Raw genomic sequence first — 20947 nt, 5'->3', positions numbered from 1 at the left:
CACAGGTCATTAATTACTGCCTCACTCGACTCGGAGCTAGTAAGTACGTCTTATATCTTAGCATCAATTTTGAAAAACAAATATAAACTAAGGGCTGCATATAAGAACTTAGACTCTGAGTATGACAGTTACTTATCCTCTATATGTTAAAACTTATAATTGTTAATCAAGGTTTCTTTAAAAATATATTGGTTATAATTGTATCCTAAATACGACAAAAGATCATCTTTTTTCTGAACATATTAAGCACAAATACGCACTCGCCATTAATATTTATTTTTGACCATGAAATTGAAATTTTCAGCCACAAAACCTTGACTGTTTTAGGTTAAGTGACACTTTTTAATCTACTACTCGCAACGAGATTTTAATATTTTTTTTCCTATGACACTCGACGCAGTTGGTTTTAACAAAAAAAAATGTGTCGTATTTTTAGCGTGGCACCTTTGCCGTTTTGAGAACGCTATGTTATGAATGGAGGAGATTTTTAAGAGCTGGTTATTCTGCGGCGTGTCCGCTATAGTAATCCGCTGAGGAGTCGCGCTCGCGGCCGCATCGTCTCGTACCACCCACTGTCAGGGGAGGTATACCGCGACTAACAATACTTAATATTTGCAGATTTTTGTGGTAATTTTAACCTAACTTTTTCTTTCCTAACTATTAATAACTTAATTTTTTTGTAGAAAAGACAAGATTCTACATTTTTGTACATAATGTTTTTTATGAGATGTTATTACTTCTAATATAAATTTGATTGCCCGTGACTTCGTCATAACTGAATAAAGAAAAGTATGCTGTATTACTTCCGCACACATAAGCTATCTTTCAATAAAAGTCCGGTAAAAATCGGTCCAGTCGCTTCTGAAATAACCCGGTACAAACGCCGATTTGCGGACAGACAGACAAGAATTAAAACAGATGGATTTAAACGATACCATAACCAAAAACATTATGTACCCGACATATAATTTTTATTTTTTTCTTCATATTATCTACAGACACTCCAATTGTATTAATTGTATAGATAGACAACTGCACTGTGTAACTCCATTCTTAAAAGTATTCTAATCTTTTGGTTCCTCGATTAGATTGTTTTTTTACTGTCACAGACATAGTTGTAATAATTATTTAAGATATCTCATATAAATTTATCATATTAAGGGTACACTAAGAGGCAAGTCTAATAACTGATTAACACATCTGAGTGTGGTAGAATTCACAGAGCTTATAAACAATGATAACTAACTTTGGTTTTAAATCATTAAAACTTGTAACCAGTTCAAATGTTTACTGGATAGTTTCTACATAACGTTACCTAAGCAAACTGAACGGAATAAATTAAGTTCAAGTGTCAAGAGTGTTCAGTTTTCGCGACGCCACACTACTGGGAGGTGGCGGGGGCTTACTGCGGGTGAGTCAGGGGAGTGGGGGGAGACCGTAACGCGCGCGTTCATGCAGAAACTGACGATAACGCGGCCCGGCCTACCACGTAACCCTGCCGAGTGCGATAGCGTTATCGCGCGCTTAAAAATGTATGGCCAATAATGGTGTCGCAGTTTTGACAAGGTGCAATTTAGTCGACGTTTCGAGAATTAAGAGTACCTGGTTCAGATAACGGTTAATTTGAATTTTCGTGACTGAATTATTTAATGTGAAAGTCTTTTAAGAGTATATTGAAAATCCTTATTATAAGTAAGTACTACACAGCACATAATGTAGACGTCTAATATTGAACTGGGTTAAAAAGTGATATTGCAAAAGTTTAAATTTTGTTACCTGTTAACCTTAAAATTGTTTTTTAAACGCAACATTTATGAAATAGGTGACAAAAATGGATGTTTTTCTTTGGGCCGACGGCCAAATAATTTTCGATATTGAAGATATAGATTGAAATATTATATAAAATATTGTGTATTCAACCGGCCCAATAGGATTTTTTTCTCATTGATCGGCCGTTTGATCGATAGCGTGAACGGCCAAAAGGGAAAGACAAAGTACCTCGAGGTTTATCCATTTACAAGGTTTTATGTAATTATTTAATATTTATAAAAATTACATCAAAAAAGTAAATTACTGATCAGAACTTTAAGTGAAAATTAGCAGTGTATAACGCCATCTCGTGGGAAATAGCGGATACAACTGCGTTCTCAAGAATTTGTGTACATCAAGAAAAAAAAATATTAATTAATTCCTTCTTTTACATATTATGTATTATTTCGTCGGAAGTATTGTAAGAAAAAATAAAAAGGAAACGAATAAGTGAGCATATTATAACAAGTTGAATTCGATAAAATAAATAACCATAAAATAAAATAAGACCCTACCATTTCTGTACATAACTCTACAAAGTAACATTGTAGATAAGAATCTCGGCAAGTCGTATAAATCCCGGAGGTATCAAGAGTTTGTTTTGAGAATTAATTATTAGTTACTTAGCGGTCGTAACTTTTGGCAACTTTCACCACTCTCTCCGTTTGCCATACTTTGTTTCTTTGAATGTTGGAATATTTATTACAAATTAAATCTTGCAAATGTGAAATTATTATACTGAAAACTAAATATTTAAAGAATATTAAGATTAATGTCTATGTTGCTGACTGTACTCAATGTTAACCCTTTCACGAAAAATTACATTTGAAAAGTGAATATGACATTGTTCAGAATACGACATTGTAAGGATAGACAGCTTAATTACAACATACTTACGTGTGCGTTGTTATTCATAAAAAATTTAGATTTAGTTATATGATCAATTTCGACATGTATACATTTACGTATGTATCGTATATTTGTATTATATACATATACGATATACAAATAAGATACATCTATATATATAAAAGAAAGTCGTGTTAGTTACACCATTTATAACTCAAGAACGGCTGAATCGATTTGACTGAAAATTGGTGGGCAGGTAGCTTAGGACCAGGAAAAGGACATAGGATAATTTTTACCCCGTTTTCTATTTTTTATTCCGCGCGGACGGAGTCGCGGGTAAAAGCTAGTTTTGTATAAACATTTCATTTTACCCGCTGTTTTCCTAAACGTTTTAAGTAGTGTCTACATCCAAAGTTAGTTGTATAACAGTCGATGAGTTATGCGAACCAACTTTACCTCAACAAGCATCAGATAGTAGAGTGGTTGCGGGGGAAGAGGTTCTGATAACGACGTCAACTGAAAGTGCCCAGCCAACAATTTCACTTAATTTAATATCCTGATTGCCTTTCACTTTGTTAACCCTCTTGAAGTTATTATCAATTAAAACACTTTTTGATTCTCTGGCACTCATTACGATTTCAAAATTATATTCAATACTAGCTTTCGCCCGCGACTCCGTCCGCGCGCAGTTAAAAAAAACTTAATAGGGGTATGAAAAATAGATGTTGGCCGATTCTCAGACCTACTGAATATGCTCACAAAATTTCATGAGAATCGGTCAAGCCGTTTCGGAGGAGTACGGGAACGAAAACTGTGACACGAGAATTTTATATACCTATTAGATTTTCTAGTATAATTTTAACTGCTATCACATATTCAAACATCTAATACAAAAAAGGGGAAGGATGTAAAAATTGTTTTCAATTGATAAACTTCGAAACGATGCTTTGTCTATTTTTTGTGGTACAAAATGTGTCCATTTAGGAAACTAACCATATGGAAAACATTTTGTTGACAAAGCTATGGCCTATATTATTTTTCTAATTGGTAATTTTATAATTCTTACAATCCAACAATCTCTTTGCACACTTTTTTTAGGTGAAGAAGCAATAGAAGGTCTAGAAGGTCTGCACTCCGATGAGACGGGTTCCGGTGACAATTCTAACGCGGGGTCGAGCGGCGCGGATGATGACGCAGCTCGTCTCCGGCTCAAGCGCAAGCTGCAGCGCAACCGCACTAGCTTCACTAACGAACAGATAGATAGCTTGGAGCGAGGTAAGCTATACAAGGTGTTTGCACACGGCTATGTCTCGATTATTAAGGTACTTTCAAATACGATGACCCTTTGTTCTACACTTTACTGTAATATAGAACATGCTGTAAACACGAGTACGAGCAAATTCAATCGAACACTTCACTCGTCAAAATCCCATCAGCCGTTAAGGATATAGAAGGTCACAATGTAACATAAATACATTGAAACATCGTTCCATAGCAACTTCACTACTGTGATTAGACCTTCATGGTATAAAAATCTATAATCTTAATGCGTTTCGCAGAATTCGAGAGAACGCATTATCCAGACGTATTCGCCAGAGAGCGGCTGGCTGCTAAGATAGGATTGCCTGAGGCGAGGATACAGGTGAGCTGACACAGATTATTATAAATTCAATATAAACTGCTTTATTTTACTATAAATTAAGTAATTTTACGATACACCGATGTTAAATAATTTTTCATTAAGCTCTTAATTTTTATTGAGAATCAAATACACTTGTAGACAAATAACCTGGACAAGTGGACATAATTTCTTAAAATTTGTTTATTTTCATTGGAATAACGGATTACAAAATTAGGACCTCATCATTGACAACGACCTTAATCCTTTTTTTTAAACAACAAATGAAGTTTTGATGCAAATTAAAAAAAAAAAACAGTACGTAAATAGCAATCAATTAGCGCGTAAAAACCGCGCGTCTTGTTAACCTTCGCCGACCTTAAGGTGTGGTTCTCGAATCGACGCGCGAAGTGGCGGCGGGAGGAGAAGATACGGTCGCAGCGACGCAGCCCGGAGTGCGCGTTCGCCGCCCAGACGCACGTGCCCACGCATGCCGCGCATCCCACGCATCCCGCGCATCCCACGCATCCGGCGCATCCCACGCACCCGGCGCATCCCACGCAGCCGCCGCATCCCACTTACCAGCCGCCGCTCAATGTTGATACATACAGGTAAAATTATATTAACATTAAATCATGCGTGATTTTTCCTTAAATCATGTTCCAAATATACGATGACTGTTTATTTTTTAGCCGACTTCAAAAAGAAGGAGGTTATCAATTCGACTGAATTTTTTTTTTTATGTGTGTTACTGCGAATCTCCGCCCCTGGTGGTCCGATTTTGATAAAAATTATTTTAATCGAAAGGAAGTGCTTGCAGATGGGTCCCATTTTTTTTTTTTTTTTTTATTAGGACTAAATCGCGAATCTTTTTGCCCAAACAAGTTGTTTCCTACCCAATCGAGTATTTTCTACTTTTAGATACTTTTCTTCTAAGTAATCCACTAGTGACTGCAATTTCCATTACATTAACTCCATACTACTTAATTCCATTTCCTTTGACGACTGCTATACGAATTGCCAGCTATTGGAAAAGTGATTAAAGCATCCTTTTTACAGTCCCCTGACTCCAATGGGCTATGGCAGTGGTCTACCAGAGGGTCCGCTATGCGAGAGCGGAGAGACGGACCTGTGCAAGAGCGGGTTTGGATACCCGCGCTACGAGCTTGGTTACCGCGCGCCGCACGCCTACGTCAACCATAACTACCAACACGAAGCTGCGTCGCCCACACCAGGTAATTTATTGACAAGTATAAACCAATCCAAAGTAATGTACCATCCACTTAGTAATCTAAAAGGTGCGGAGGCCATTTGCGGGTTGTGGCTTTCCGGAAATCACACATTAAGGCTGCTTTCCACTATGCAATAAACTGCGTGACTCAGACCGCGCGTGTTCTAATTCCGCAGTGGCGCGAGGTCAGTATTGCGCGTCTAGACGCGCGATACTGACCTGACGGTCTAGACGTGGAAAAAGCTCTTAATACTTTAATTTCGAATAAATAATCAACATAATGTAAAAGTTAAACTTTAATATATAAGATTCCTTTCTTTGTTACTTAAGTACTTCTAGATTTATTAATTAACTATTTTCTGATGTTCTTTCCAGAATTAGGAGGTCTCCTCGGTGCCGGTGTGTCTGTTCCTCTGGCAGTACCAGGTCACGACGCGCAATACTGGTCGCGCCTGCAGTGACCTTGGTGGCACTAGCTTAGCACTTGCTTACCGCACGCACACAAGCCATTAGTCAACTTATACAACCAACTACAAAATGTAACGTTTATAGAAATAAAATATTTAGTTGTTTTTTTGGTTTAGATATCAGATATAATCCAATAAGAAAAATGTGTTCTTAAAATAAACCACGAAACACTGTCTTCATTCATTTTCCTTCATTGCGCTATTGTAATAGTCAAAATCTTAAATGTACTCATGCAAGACAATTGTAAATGCAACAAGCACAAATGTAAAGGAATGTCGCCAGATTGTATTTAACGCGTCAAAAAACTCTGTATTTTTAAGCTAGTTACGAAATGCGAAATTTGTACGAAATAAAAGAAACGGATATACAAGAATATAATGCGAAAGAAAGAGATAGATGATATTCCACTTTTGCGTCGATTTCAAAACACTGCATGCGTTGCTCACTTCAGACTCATGGGGTTCGTAACGTAATTCCTAGTATATTATTATTTGAAGTTTTATTACATTGTATAGTATTAAAAAATAACCTATCCACACAAAGATGCAACAGAGCACAAAAAAACAGGCTCAAATTTTATTTAACGGGAATCAAATTATTTCATTCAATGCACTTCTTAAGAAGTAAGAATTTACAAGATATGTTTCATTTATTACTGTTAGAAGTGAATTTGAATGAAATATTTTCATAATTAACTTTATTTTGTAATTTATTTAGAATTAAATTAAATATAATAGCGCTTAGACATAGTTTAATAAATTAAAAAAAAAAGGATTCTCTCTGTACATGTTGTTAATGTAAATAAAATAAAATTTAGCTGTAACATAAGGTCTAAAACACAAACTATCGGTATTTTTACCATTTAAATCGCCAATAATTATATGTAAACAAGAAAGGACAGATATTTAAAAGTAACAGTAGACAGTAGTCTTAATCAAATTTTGTATATTTCATTTGAAATATTGAAAAAATCATAGGACCTAAATAGGTTTGTCCTACAATGTATTGTTTATGGGTCTAACCAAATCAAATGGGCTAACTCCGGTAGCAGGAATGCAACCATGCATTTGTAAAACGATGAAAGCGATGGTTTCCTTAAACTCTAGTTAAGTAATTAATATTTTCGCCTGTCACAAAAAGTAAATTTATTGTTTAGAACATCTTTAAGTGTATACTGTATATGTTTATATTTAAATGTAATTACTTAAGTTTATGCACAGTAATATTGATGTACTTTTGTGAAAATAACCACCGTCAAATGTTTCAATTATATAGGATATTAATTTCGAATTTATTAATATTAGATGTAAAATGTATAGGTAGATCCGTAAATCATTAAAAAAAATATGTGAATAATTGTGTGATGTCAAAAAAAAAGGTTTTAATAAATTGCATTATATTACATAACACATTTTTGGATCAAATCATTGTATGTGTTTGATTTTTCACTGCAGAACCTTTAAAATATAGTTTATATTCCTCAATCCTTTGACTCTGAAATCTATCATAATTATATTACCATCTTTAACCATCCGCTCTTGGCTGTTAGTAAATATAGGTATAGATGGTATATAAGATAGTAAATGTGCTAGGTATTAACAGTAAGCTGTAGTAACTAATACTGCCGCTGCTGCGCATGACTTGTAGTAATTTACTTGGTAGTATAGTCTTACAAGACTGTCTGAACCGGTGGAAAAAGAAACTAAATTGTAACAGCTCACTAGCGCCCCCCTGTCAACATCAAAAAATATCACAAGATCCACTTTGTACTGTGGCTGTCATGTAATTTTTTCCTCATAAGCCTTTTTCTATGAACAAGTAGGTTTAGTATAATATTCTGAAAGAACCAACCATGATAGAAGCGCCTCTCTCACCGGTTCAAATATATTGTTATTGTTTGATTATAGTCAAAATTGGTAAACAGCATATTAATTAGTAGTTATATAGCATTGCGCTGAAAGAAGAAATTTTTAAGCGCAGACACTTTGATCATTACAATTTAATTATTTAGGTTGTAACGTTCAATGTTATAAACAAAAATAAATAATTGATTAATAAATAAATAATTAATTGGTAAATGAATATCTAATAGATTGGTGTTTTCCCTTTGCTACCCTTTTCCTGATAAAACTGCCTGAAGCACAGATAAGTAAATATAATATTCAGCCTGTGGATAACCATAGACAACATATTATTAGGAGAGTTAGCCGACGAAATGAAATGAAAGTCCGCCTTCCGCCACATGTCCGCCATATCTAGTACATTTTCTTTCTAAAAGTGACGTCCATATTATTTTTAATTATATAGAACAGTTGTATAGACATTTGTTGTTAATTTAATTATTCTTGAGTTTATTCGTAAGACGGTGAGTAAAATGTGGTGTGAGAAAACCCTGTATTTTTAGATTTATTCGGTAATTTTGACGCCGCTCCGTGGTTGTCATATTGTCAATTTGAAATATTAACTTTCTTGGCGTTGAAAATATTAATTTGGTGAAATATTGGTGTTATTTTGGTATCGGTATGGTGGATCAATATATTAACGTGCCTAGAGTGCCAACAGTTATAAGAAATACTCGCACAATGCGCTTTTTTTCTCAGGCCCTGGACGGCTGATTACACCATGGAGTCTCCTAGAAAATTTAACGATTGTTACTTTTACTACTATTCCACATGCATTAAGGTACGTTTATGTTATCAATTTATTTCATTAAATAACCTACACCATTAAAACAATTTATTTTCAATGATATATTTTTCTGTCATTGGGCGTCCTTGCATGGTCGTTCGTAGTTTTATTTAAACTAAAAAATAATGCTTACTTTCTTATTAGACGTTAAAAAGAAAAATCTGTTATGCAATAAATTTGAGTAGCAAGATCTGTTGGTATATATCAAGCCATAAATAAAAATTTTGTTATTTAAATTTCAGGGTGATAATTGCGTTTTCCGCCATGAGCCATCCGCTCTTGGCTGTGAGACAATGTGCACCGCATGGCAGCAGGGAAAATGCCTGGACAAGCGTTGTAAACTGCGCCATATGGAACTGAGGGTAAGTTTGAGGAAACTTACTAGATTTCTTATCAACAACTCATGATGACTGTTAACTGGGATTCCCAATTTGTACTTACTAATCTTATAACTTAACAATCAGGGTTAATGATTTGAATAGCTTTACTTGGAGTGACCCAGTATTAAATAATATTTGTCTAGTGATTTTGATTTAGAATGCCAAAATTATGTAAAAAATGAATATTTTCAATGTCAATACTATTATCTCATTTGCCAAGGTCAACATTATGACAACATTTGTGACAGACTACACTCTTGTAAATGTGTGGGTACTTTCAAATTTATTGTCTAGATGTTTTAAGAAGTTAAGTCACAATTAAAAACATAAAAAGGTTTTTAACTTGTGTTGTGTGTGTGTTGTGTTACTGAGAGAAGCTGTATAAATTAGTTGCGACATATATGAGTTAATGACATCCAAGCAAGGCTTAGTTACTTGACAAATGTATTGCAGGCCTTATTAAGTACCCTTTTCCCTACCCTTTTTTTTATAAGGACATGGTGAGAAGGGGAAGTGAATTTGATGGAGAAGGGTGAATATTCTCTTTCTATTACGGATGTCTATGGGCAGTGGTTGCTTTGTAATTATGGCGAATCTAGGTGGCTGTTTGCCACTTCATAATATATAAAAAATATGTGTATCAAAACTGCCAGCCCACAGCTTCTTAAACATGTTTTGTGTCAACATTATCTAAGATACTGAAGCTATCTAATGTAGACTATTAAGTTGGAAAAAAAAAATTAACGGCAGACTACAAAATTTGATTATTGGTCATATTTAAATTGTAAATAAAACCTTATCTGACATCAAGGTCATTCAATTAAAAAATTATGAATTGAATTATGTTCATCTAATCAATTTATCATACATCTGACCTTGATAAATTTCATAAGGTGTTATCTATAATTAATGTGAGATTATTACATTCCTATTGTGTTTCAGAAAAATCGTAAGCAGATTCCATGCTACTGGGAGAATCAGCCGGGCGGCTGTCGTAAGAAACATTGCCCTTTCATGCACAAGAACCCTGATGCACGCACGGACGGCATCGCTCCTAGTCAACCTGCGCCTATTGTTGTGGTGAGTACAGTAGTGTAATAATTTTATAAAAGGTAGTTTTAGTTTTCTTAGATGGCAGCACTGCTCGACCCCCCCACTCTTTTGTGACAACTTCCGGCGAATGGATTGAGAGTGGTGGGGTTGAAACAGCGTTTGATTATTGAGTCAGGAGCTCGGCCAGTCGTTGGATATCCGTCGATGTGATAAGTCGTCTAGTGGAAAGACAGTCGTCTAGTAGAATTGACCGTTAGAAATGTTGAGGATGGAATAAAAGTGTTCACTGTGCAATGAATTGGAGTTTTTCTTGACAGTAGAAAATGCTTCATGATCATGATTGAATGACATATAGTCTGAAGCTGTATATCCTCGTTGAATGTCTGCCACATAAACAGTACAGTACCATTTATAGACTATCAGTAATTACAGCTGAATATTGGTCCCTTTGTTGACTATATAACTGTACTATGTCAGTTAAATTTCATAACCTGTTGTAAACAGATAAAGCATTTTCAAAGTTTGAGGTGTTTTGAGACACCACCATTTTCCCTTAGATGTTTTTTAAATCAAAAGGTGGCTAACAAACAAACGGCCATCTGGATTCGCCGAAATAGCGATACGATTGTTGCCCATAGATATGCGCAAATGCAGATGCGATGCCTACCTTTAATCAAGGGAGAAAGGGATGCGCAGAACAAGGATATTTCCTCTTATGCGTCCCCTCTTTATTATTGCAAGCCATTTTTTTTAATATGTTAAATTATCTCTAGTACTATTACAACTATGCCTAAGGCTTGTGCTAGGATATAGTTTACAAAAATAGTCGAATGTTGGGATACAAATCCTTGATTACATAATTGGATGTCCATTCTCATAACCATTAGGCTATTGGTGTTAATATTTTATTAAGAGATTAAGAGAGAACACGATTTTGTAGGAATATTTTAGTGGTGACAATATTTTATAGTTTAATTTGCGACTATACCATAAATTTTTATTACACAGAAAAACTTTTTTATTATTTACATTCCATAAAATGTTTAATTGCAAATGTTAAAATTTAAATGGCTAAATGACACTGAAGGCCTTTGCCATTGACTGAAATTACCGTTACCATGGCAACCATCAATCTTTGCCGCTATTGACTTGCAATTTGTGTCCCTTTCTCGCATAACAATTTTTTTCAATTTACTGACCCCGTAAGTTTAATGGCTTGAAAATATATAGCCTGAAGCGTGTTGTAAGTATACGGCTTTTTGTTACAAAAAGAATTAATCATAAATATGTCGCTAAGATTGTGCGTAATAAAGAAGTGTTTTTTTTTCACTTTATTTTTTTAGTATAGATGCAATTTGTGCATTTTCAGGCGACCCCCGCAGTACCCGAGGCGTCGGTGGAGCCCGCCCCAATGAACGCTGGAGTGCCCGCGCCTGTACCTGCGCCTGCACCCATGCCGTTGCTGTGGCAACAGCAAAGACAAGGTATGATAGAATGAAGGAAAGAGATATCATATTGCATTATGTGACAAACTTCATAATTATGTAAAGAAATATCAAATCCTATACAAGGTTTTAACAGTGGTAGACCAAAAACATAGGTTACAGGAATTACCATCTCGCCTGGTGTAATACAATGCCATACAAAATACAAGTGTGAAGTGGAAGCAATTTCACGTTTCGTCTGATAACAGCATGGCAGAGGCCTAACTTTAGTTCTCTTTTAATATAAAAAGAGATGACAAATAGCAATTTTATTATTTAGGTAATTTTTGAAAATTTGTGAAGTGATATTGCATAAATTGTTGACAAATATAAAGTTATTTGTAGACTGTGTTTTGGAAATTCTGATATTTAAAAGTTTGAGTGAAGTTCTTATTGCTCTTTTAATTTTATGCTTTTATCGATCATATCATATTTTTTTTACACTAGCTTTAACCCGCGACTCCGTCCGCGCGGAATAAAAAATAAAAAATGGAGTAAAAATTATCCTATGTCCGTTTCCTGGTTCTAAGCTACCTGCCCACCAATTTTCAGTCAAATTGATTCAGCCGTTCTTGAGTTATAAATAGTGTAACTAACACGACTTTCTTTTATATATATAATATAGATATGTAGATTTAATAAGCTTTAAAACCTACTAAACCGATTTGTAAAATTATTTTTCCCTTGGGAAGCTACACTATCCCTGGATGACATAAGCTATATTGAATACTAGATTTTTTTTTAGTTCTCCCCAGATGAAGTTGCGGACAGTTACTTTAATAATTTTCCATCAACAGTGGTTCTAGACTCTGCAATCCTGGGCGTGCTGCCGTCCAGTGATCTGCTGGGCGCGCGCCGCGTGCTGCCGCCGCACGCGCACGCGCACGCACACGCGCACGCGCACGCGCACGACGCGCCCGGCCCCTACGCGCCGCTGCCGGTCGACCCTCTCGTTGTTAACTTTGAAGAAGGTATGCGTCTCTACTGAAATTACATGTACTAAGCACCTATTGTAACAGTTTGGGAACTTTGCTTCTTAATATTGTGAGCTTAAATTGATAGTCCATCGAAAATTTCAATCTTTTTCTTTTAATTAATAGTGAATCCTATCGTTTTTTCTATGATTTCGCTAACTTCTTGAACTTGAAGATAAATAAAAATGTAAAGTGTGTGTGATCTAAAGGGTTCAGGTATTCTCTGACAAATGACCGGTAGCTGATGATGTCAATTGACACATTGAAAAATGACAACACAATTGTTAGTAGGTTACTTAAAAATTTCAATCATTAGTGTGAAAATTCTCTCCTAACGACGTGTGGTTTAGTTTACTTTTTAATACATTAGTGGGTCTTAAGTGGCATTAAGTTAACTTAATTAAAAATGTAAGTGTATTTTTACATTGTAATGAATTCAATATTCTTGAAATTGTTTTAATATGTTTTTTTTAGAAGTACAAAGATGTTATTCAATTGAGCTGAGTTGAAATGCGTTAATTATTTGTTAAATAACAAAATTACATTTTTGTAATTTTTAAAACAAGCTTAGTTCTTTTTTCAGGTTTAGTACTTTTAATTAATATTTCTACATTTATATATCTTATATATAAAATTCTCGTGTCACGGGGTTCGAACTTGAACTCCTCCGAAACGGCTTGACCGATTTTCATGAAATTTTGTGAGCATATTCAGTAGGTCTGAGAATCGGACAACATCTATTTTTCATATCCCTATTAAGTTTTTTTTAACTGCGCGCAGACGGAGTCACGGGCGACAGCTAGTACTCGTAAAATAGGAATTGTCTTTTCGATGGACTTTATCAATATATAGTTGCTTTACTAGATTTAGTAATGCTCACAAGATTCCTAAACTGTTGGGTGCTTTTAGTACATTCGAAATGAAAACGTCATAAATATTGACTTTTTTAGTGAGGAAAGTGTTTTACGACCGATTGTAATTTATATCGGCTTATATATGATATAATTGAAACGTTACTCAGTCTCACAATATGACGGAATTTAACATAATTTGTATTGTAAAATATTCCTAGGGGCAAGGTAAAAAGTCAATTTTTTTTTTAGTATTTTTCGTGAAACATTTTTTTTATTTCCATAGAAATACAATATAAATAATAGGAAATGTATTTTATTATAATTTATTAAACACTTTAAGATGATAAAAATTGATGTACGCTTCGAGATATATTAAAAAAAATCTTACAGATTTAAAAATGTCAAATATTAGAGAGTAGATAATTTAATGAATAAAATATTAAATAAAGATTTATTATTATTTATTTATCAAGAACTAAAACTTTAAGATATTAATGTAAATAATGGTAAATTCTTTTTTTATTGAAAAATTTCTAGTCAGAGATTTCATTACAGAATTTTACTTATTCTCAAAATATGTTTATAAAAAAATAGAAAGACATAAAAATTACATTTCTATGTATGTACATTAAACAATATTTATCTTGTTGTATTTTTTGGTACAGTAAAAAAAAATAGCTGTAAAAAGAAATTGATTCTTATAACTTTGTTGTGATTATGAAGTAAGACAAATGGAAAGAAATAAATAATAATAAAATACTCTACTAATATAAAGTTTTTAATTTTACTGATGTTAAGAAACTTTTTACAATGCCCCTAATGAATATATATATATATATATATGTTAAAAAAATACTTGTATTTGTGAGACTGGTACGTTTTTCTTTGAGCGATTATAGCGTAGAGCTGTAAGATGTTTTAGTTCCATCGCTCACTTACTATTGTAATGTTATCACTTTGCTTAAGTGTAAGGCACTAACTGCATTAATATCTGTCTTATAATGTCTATTATATTAATATTATATATAAAATAATATATAATTAGACAGAATTATTGCCTAATTTTTATGTGCCAATACAATACCCTCAATATATAATTCTAAGAGGGTTGTATGTTAGTGCGTTAGTTTGTAAAGCAATATTTATTTTTTGTTTTTAGTTTTTAATTCATTAAGATTGTTTAATTTTACATTTTATAAAGAACTGGGAAGTTTTTTTTTTTTTTAGATAGATTTCAATGATTTTTTACTTATTATAAAGGTGTATAGTTTTGTTTTACTTCTCAGTTTTTTTTTTTTTTTTAATAAATATTAGTCGGTTTTAGTATTTATAAATATTTTTCATTTGGATTCAGTTTCTCTGATCGCTTTATATGTTGGGGGAAAAAAAATGTTTTTTTTTTTATATGAGACTGAATCCGGAAAAATATTCAAGTATGTTACAGTTAATTTTTAAAATAGTAAAGTTTTTTCGTTTGCCAGAGGAGGAGGGGACATTTTCGTTATCCTTATATGGAAAGTTTATCTTTAAAATGCAATAAATCGAGAGCACTATAACTATGTCAGCTGTCTTCGCTCTCGTTTCCGACACATTTTTAGTGAAATGTCGAGTCGGTATTTTTGTATGTGCAATAAATTAATTATATAAAAATGTAACCCTTTTTTCATATCTTAGCTAAATTAGATTCATAATTATCTCGCTTTAACATATAGCGATATATATAATATATAAAGAAGCAGTCATATTTTTAATATATCGATTTGACTGAATTTTGAAAATATGACTGCAATAGATCTTTTTTGTTTTTTTTTTTTATATATATAGATGTTGATATAATCCTTGTCTATGATAGAAAAAGTACATAATAAAATAGGTTAATATATTGAAATATAAATAAAAATATATATACACGAATATTGTAACTCATTAAATGTAAGAAGAGAAGAGAAACAAAAAGTAAAAAAAAAAAGCTTAATGCCTTTAAATTGTTTGTATGTTAGTTGAGTAGGATGTTAAAGGGGCTTGGTATTTTAGAGGTTGCTGTTTGTCCCCTTTCACTTAGTATTCCGCACCTTGAGGGTAGCTAGAAAAAAAAAAGTGTAAAATGTTTTAGATAATAAATTTAATCAATGTCACATCACTATCTGACTGAAATGCGACAACTTTGTACAGATTATAAAAAAAAAAAAGTATATTAACTGTGCTCTCTATTAAATAAAAAAAATATCCCCGCTTTTTGATAGGTATTACAGTATTTCGAAGGAAAAAAAATTGAAAAAAAAAATTAAGCGTAAACTAGTTAGAAATCTATTTGTTAATACAATTAAAGCTTATTGGATTAGCACGATATTATGATTTTTTTTTATTCTTTCAGTCGTAAACCGGTTATTTTTTTTTTATATTTTGCACTGAGAGAAAAAGTTCCTAATATACTATGATCACAAAAAAAAAAACAACAAATAGCAAAAAGTTGAATAGTTGAATTTATTTAGGGTCCATCGTACCTAGTCATTATTTATTGTATGGAAAATATGGTCAATTTTTTTAAAAAGGAATGATACAAAAAAAAATTAAACTGATGTCTCGAGTAAATTTTTTAACATTATTCGATGTCCCAAAATTTTTTCCTTTAAAAAATATAAATTTTCATAATAAAAGTCATATTTTTTTATATTTTGTTAAATTGAAGAATGTTTGAAAGTTGTTTATTTAACTTGTTTGTACACAGATTTGATTTTATCTGTGTATCTTTTGACAGACAGTTGCTTAACTTTTACTGTCTTTTGGGGGCCTAGTATGAATATTCGTAACGATATCGACAAGTTTTGTATTAGAATTTGTATAGAGCATAAAGTACATCAACAAATGTCATACAAATTGTCAATAATGTTACGAATATGTTCTCGCAATTGATACGCAAATATTCATAGTAGACCCTCTGTTTGTACTAATTAAGTCTTTACCTAAATATATATTGTTCGAGATTTTATGGGAAAACTGTATAATTTTGTGTAATTGATACGGTTTTTTTCACATTTCAAGTTAAATCAGCGGTTTTTTCATACATTTTTTGTATACAGGTGGATACTAAAAGTTGATACAAAGTATCCACATTTATAATTTTAATGTGTGCAATTCGTTTAACTTTCACTTCTTTCTTTAATTCATACAAACTGATAGAAAAGACAGAGGTGGAGATTTATTAGTCAATTGGAACTTATTGCACCCATTCCGAGTCCTGTTCGCGCCGCATCGGGTTGTTGTTTGTTAATTTAAACTTAGGTCTACAGTTATTTAAATATTTACGTACATTAAATAGCGTTGAGTGTGTTAGGCGATTTTCATTTAAGCTAGTTACTGTTTAGGAACAGGTATTTGGAGAAGAAAATGTATTTCGGCTTTGTTTTTCGATTTTAAATTTGTATTTTAATTATCGAACCACTAAATAAAAATGTTTCGTAACATGATTTTTGTAATTATTTTTGACCGCCCTTTCCCGCGACGCTTTCAGTACGTCTTCGGCAGGAACACGCGGCGGCCGCGCGACGGGCACAAAACTAATTACGAAAATCATACGCGAACGTTGCCCGCCGCTAACTAAGGCCGCTTCGTGTTCTTGCAGAATCCGACAACGAGAGTGCACCTTCCACCACACCGACCAAGACCGCCTCGCCAGATGACCATCACAGGATCGCACGCACCAAGTCCCAGGAGCTACTACTGTTGGAAAAGATTCAGGCCGAAGCCGCAGCTTTCTACAGCTACGAAACACAAGCACCTGAAACAACCAATGAAAGAAAAATCGTAAGAACCAATCTCACGTCGAAGTACGATCGGATATCACTCGATGAACTCTCAGGTAAGAAACAGAACACCGAGACAAGGAACACTTTAGATTTTAAAATTCTATCACTCGATGAGATCAGAGCGAAGAAAAAAGGTAGCGAAGTGTTACAGACCACGCCGATAACATTAAATTTAAATAGGAAAAGAAAATTATCCACCCAAGAGATTAATACAACAACAGGTAATAAAATAATCAAAGTTGTAAGAAGTAATTCTATAGTTTATAAAAAAGTTGACAAAAACGCACCTCAACAACATAATCAAAATAAAACGGGAGTCAAACGTAATGACAACTTGAATAGAAAACGTACGTTGTCAGAACAGAGCGATGTTTACGAGCAAGAAGATATAGAATTGGTTGATAATTGTTATGAATTTAAACGAATTAAAATAGGCGAGCAAACATCGAAACCTAGACTGATTAGGAATAGACAATCAAGTAATTGTACAACGAATAGTGAGAGTAAAGATGACGATATTGAATGTAGCAATAAAACTGACAATGATTCAGATTCCGAAGTTCAATTCGTTAGTATAGAGATATCTGAATGTGAAGATAAATTATCAGATACTGAAGTAATAGATGTAGATACAACAAAGATGGCGGATACTGTTGATATTGTTGATTTATGTGAAGATGTTGAAGAAACAGAGATGTCTATAACTAATTTAGATTTAGTTAAAAATGTTCCAGATGTAGTCGCAAGCTGTCGTAAAAAAATAACAGATAGTAACGAAAAAGATTTACTTAATGATATCGACGCTTTGCTAGACGATGATTTATGATTGTTTATATATTTTAGTATATTATCATTGGTTTCTGAGACCAAAATCCCTGTATAAAACATATTGTTATCTTTGTTTTGTCAAAGATATTGAGAGGGACAACGATATGTTTTATACAAGGGTTTTTGATCTCAGAAACCAACGATTAGTCTCCACTTTCATAACACCTGTGTAAGAACCATATTACCATCTCTTTCTTGCTCTTAGAAAAGGATAGAGAATAATACCTTAAACAGATGTTAGGACAAGTCGAAATTTGCGGAAAGGATCGTACAAATTTTCATATAGTTGAAATTCTAGTTACATAAATAAATAAAAATGTTCAATTTGAACTTGAAATGTCATAATAGAAGTATTGTAGAGTAAGTTTTTATGAAAAAAATCTACATTTTGTAGATAATTGTTTACATACGAGACAAGGATTTTTAAAGTGTTCAGAATTTTATTAGGGTTAGTAAATTAACTTGTATAATGAGATTAGCTAAAAAATTTTTACAAAAATTGTATTTAAAATGTTTTACTGTAGCTTTAGAATTTTGTATTGTTTTTATCAACGAGTTAAAGTAGCAGCTATAATGTAAGCAATTTTAATCACAACGACAAAAAAAAAACTTTCTCACAAAATAAATTTATAGGGCATTTCAATATTTACAGTTAAAGTTGGAATTCTTTTTAAATACTTTGACTAATGTTGCCATTTAAATGTATGTTGTTCTTTAGAATGGAATTCATTTTAAAGAAAATAAAATAACGCGTTGATTATTTTTAAGCAATACTTTTACTGTACCAGCAATAATTCTAGACACCTAGTTGTAGTATGTTCAGAGCTTTAATTATAATAATTTGGATAAGTACAATTGTTTGTTTTTTTTGTTCACTTTCAACCTTTTGCAATTCATATTGAGAAACATTAATTTGCAATAAATTCCAAAAATAATTCTATATTATAAATATTTGTATAATAAAACTAGCTGTTATTCGCGACTCCGTCTGCGCAGATTAAAAAAAATTAGTAGCCTATGTGTTCTTCCAGACACTATGTTCTACATTTATGACAAATTTCTGGGAGCTCAGTTTAGCTAGTTCTAGAACTTCCAATAAACATCTATCCAACTAAACTTGCAATTTTACGAGACAGCAATAAGATAATCAGGATGTAATCTAGTGCCTAATAAAAAAAAACAACAAAAAATAATTGTTTATGAACTTTATTATATCATGATTTGGTACATTATTTTACATACAATAAATAAATGCTCGTAATTATTATTCAATATTAAAAAAAGCAAACGTACATAAACTTGAAACGATCACAAACATTTAAAATCAACCTTTCCTCAATACAATCGACATTCCAAAAATATAGTCCGGTTTATTTGATCGCTGTAAAATTGATACAAACTTTAAAATCTATGCTTTATTATACACCACGGGTCTTTTTTTCTATGAAATTGTCTTCAGAAAACGACTAAAATGAACGAGACATATGCGAGAGACCCAGGTGGGACAGACAGATATATGGCTCTCAACGTTATGCTAACTTCCGAGAAATAAGAAGCCATATGTTTTATTGCATTTTTTTTATTATTCAATATTTGAACAGAATTACATTTTCCTGAGTGCTAAAAGCTATCAAAATCACATCGATATATGTGAGAAACAATTGTATTGATATAAAATTTAACATTCAGAACAAACTTGTAACAAAAGTTCATCAGTCAACAAATCGCTCGAAATATTCGGAGTATCTCGAATTAAATTCATGTCGATTTTTATAAAAGAAATCGTCAACATCGAAACTTAATTTAAAAAAAAAAACTACAAGACATTTACTAGATAATAGAAAAGATGAATACGAAATAACGACTACATTTATACACAGGCTAGTGAGTTTTCACTGTCGAAAAACACGCACAAAAAACATACTGTCTCAGTTTTTTTGTAAGAATAAAAGAAATGACAAATAAGCTTTTGTACAAGTATTTCGGGAGTGAAAACTTACGATATACAGTCAAAACCGTTTATAGCGACATCGTTTAGAACAACATACCGGTTAAATTGACCAAAATCAAAGGTCCTGGCTGAATGTTAACATATCTTTCCTATTAATACCTGTCACCGGTTGTTACAACTATCGGTTTTTACGACTCAATATGAGTAGTCCCTTCGATGTCGTTATAACAGATTTTGACTGTATATTCAATAGAACAAAATCTTTCACATTTAAAATTTTGCACATTTTGAATATGTTTTTGCCTGCATTTGAGAGCACAGAAAAAAATCAGTCAATACTTATATAAAAAAACTCGTATGCATTTTCAAAATGTTAATGGATAAAATTGTATAAATATTGACAAAAAAAAAATTAAACAATATACTAGAGTACTTAGCAATAATGAATAGAGTGAAAGATAATAAGTATGATGAAGTGGAATTTAAAAAAAATTGTACATTGAAAACCAATACTGTGGGAATGTTTGGGTTACAATTTCATTAGTTCGGTTCATTGGAAGTATATAATAAAAAAAAAATATTCTAAAATCGGCCTCATCTCAGCATCAAGTTTTACTAAAAACCTACTGGATGACGATTGCCAACCGTTAAATAAAATTAAATAAATAAAATTCCAGTCGCGATCAGTCAGATTCATTCTAAACAGAAAATTACAGGCAACAAAGAAATAATTCTATTCGTAAATGTACTTTATCAATTGTAGTTTTCTATTCAAGAAGGCTACATTGATCGCTCATATTAAAAAATAACCATATTAATATAGAGATTAGATTATTGAAATTATTTTTTTTTCGTTCTATAATTTAAAATCACTGGCATTTTAAATTGAATCTATTTTTAGTAGTATTATATTTATTTAGTAGCGGGATTTTTATTATATAATCGTAGTGTGGA

General features: G+C 32.5%; 2 protein-coding genes across 2 annotated transcripts in view; both read left to right on the top strand.

The window, feature by feature from the left end:
• Nucleotides 1–6008, top strand: part of LOC106712565 (paired box protein Pax-6-like) — a 37514-nt gene extending 31506 nt beyond the window's left edge. The window contains exons 6-10 of the mRNA XM_045683525.1: nucleotides 3757–3933; nucleotides 4218–4300; nucleotides 4661–4887; nucleotides 5336–5511; nucleotides 5883–6008. Coding sequence (XP_045539481.1) covers nucleotides 3757–3933; nucleotides 4218–4300; nucleotides 4661–4887; nucleotides 5336–5511; nucleotides 5883–5968 — 749 coding nt within the window. The 3' untranslated portion in view covers nucleotides 5969–6008. The remainder of the gene's footprint in view (nucleotides 1–3756; nucleotides 3934–4217; nucleotides 4301–4660; nucleotides 4888–5335; nucleotides 5512–5882) is intronic.
• Nucleotides 6009–8193: 2185 nt separating this feature from the next.
• On the top strand, nucleotides 8194–18081 carry LOC106712584 (zinc finger CCCH domain-containing protein 11A). Its single transcript, XM_014505195.2, has 7 exons — nucleotides 8194–8340; nucleotides 8576–8657; nucleotides 8906–9025; nucleotides 9986–10123; nucleotides 11466–11580; nucleotides 12378–12551; nucleotides 17031–18081. Exons 2-7 carry the CDS (start codon nucleotides 8598–8600, stop codon nucleotides 18038–18040), a joined length of 1617 nt encoding a protein of 538 aa, XP_014360681.2. The 5' UTR covers nucleotides 8194–8340; nucleotides 8576–8597; the 3' UTR covers nucleotides 18041–18081.
• The last annotated feature ends 2866 nt before the right edge of the window (nucleotides 18082–20947 follow it).

The sequence above is a fragment of the Papilio machaon genome, chromosome 22, assembly GCF_912999745.1.
Source record: "Papilio machaon chromosome 22, ilPapMach1.1, whole genome shotgun sequence".
Classification (NCBI taxonomy): Eukaryota; Metazoa; Arthropoda; class Insecta; order Lepidoptera; family Papilionidae; genus Papilio; species Papilio machaon.
This window is presented reverse-complemented; position numbering and strand designations above follow the sequence as displayed.

Excerpts from the sequence above, each read along its gene's own strand:
- LOC106712584 (XM_014505195.2), top strand. The coding sequence starts at position 8,598 with ATGGAGTCTCCTAGAAAATTTAACGATTGTTACTTTTACTACTATTCC. Across the intron at positions 10,124-11,465 it reads AACCTGCGCCTATTGTTGTG|GCGACCCCCGCAGTACCCGA; the intron begins GTGAGTACAGTA and ends GTGCATTTTCAG. Across the intron at positions 11,581-12,377 it reads GTGGCAACAGCAAAGACAAG|TGGTTCTAGACTCTGCAATC; the intron begins GTATGATAGAAT and ends TTCCATCAACAG.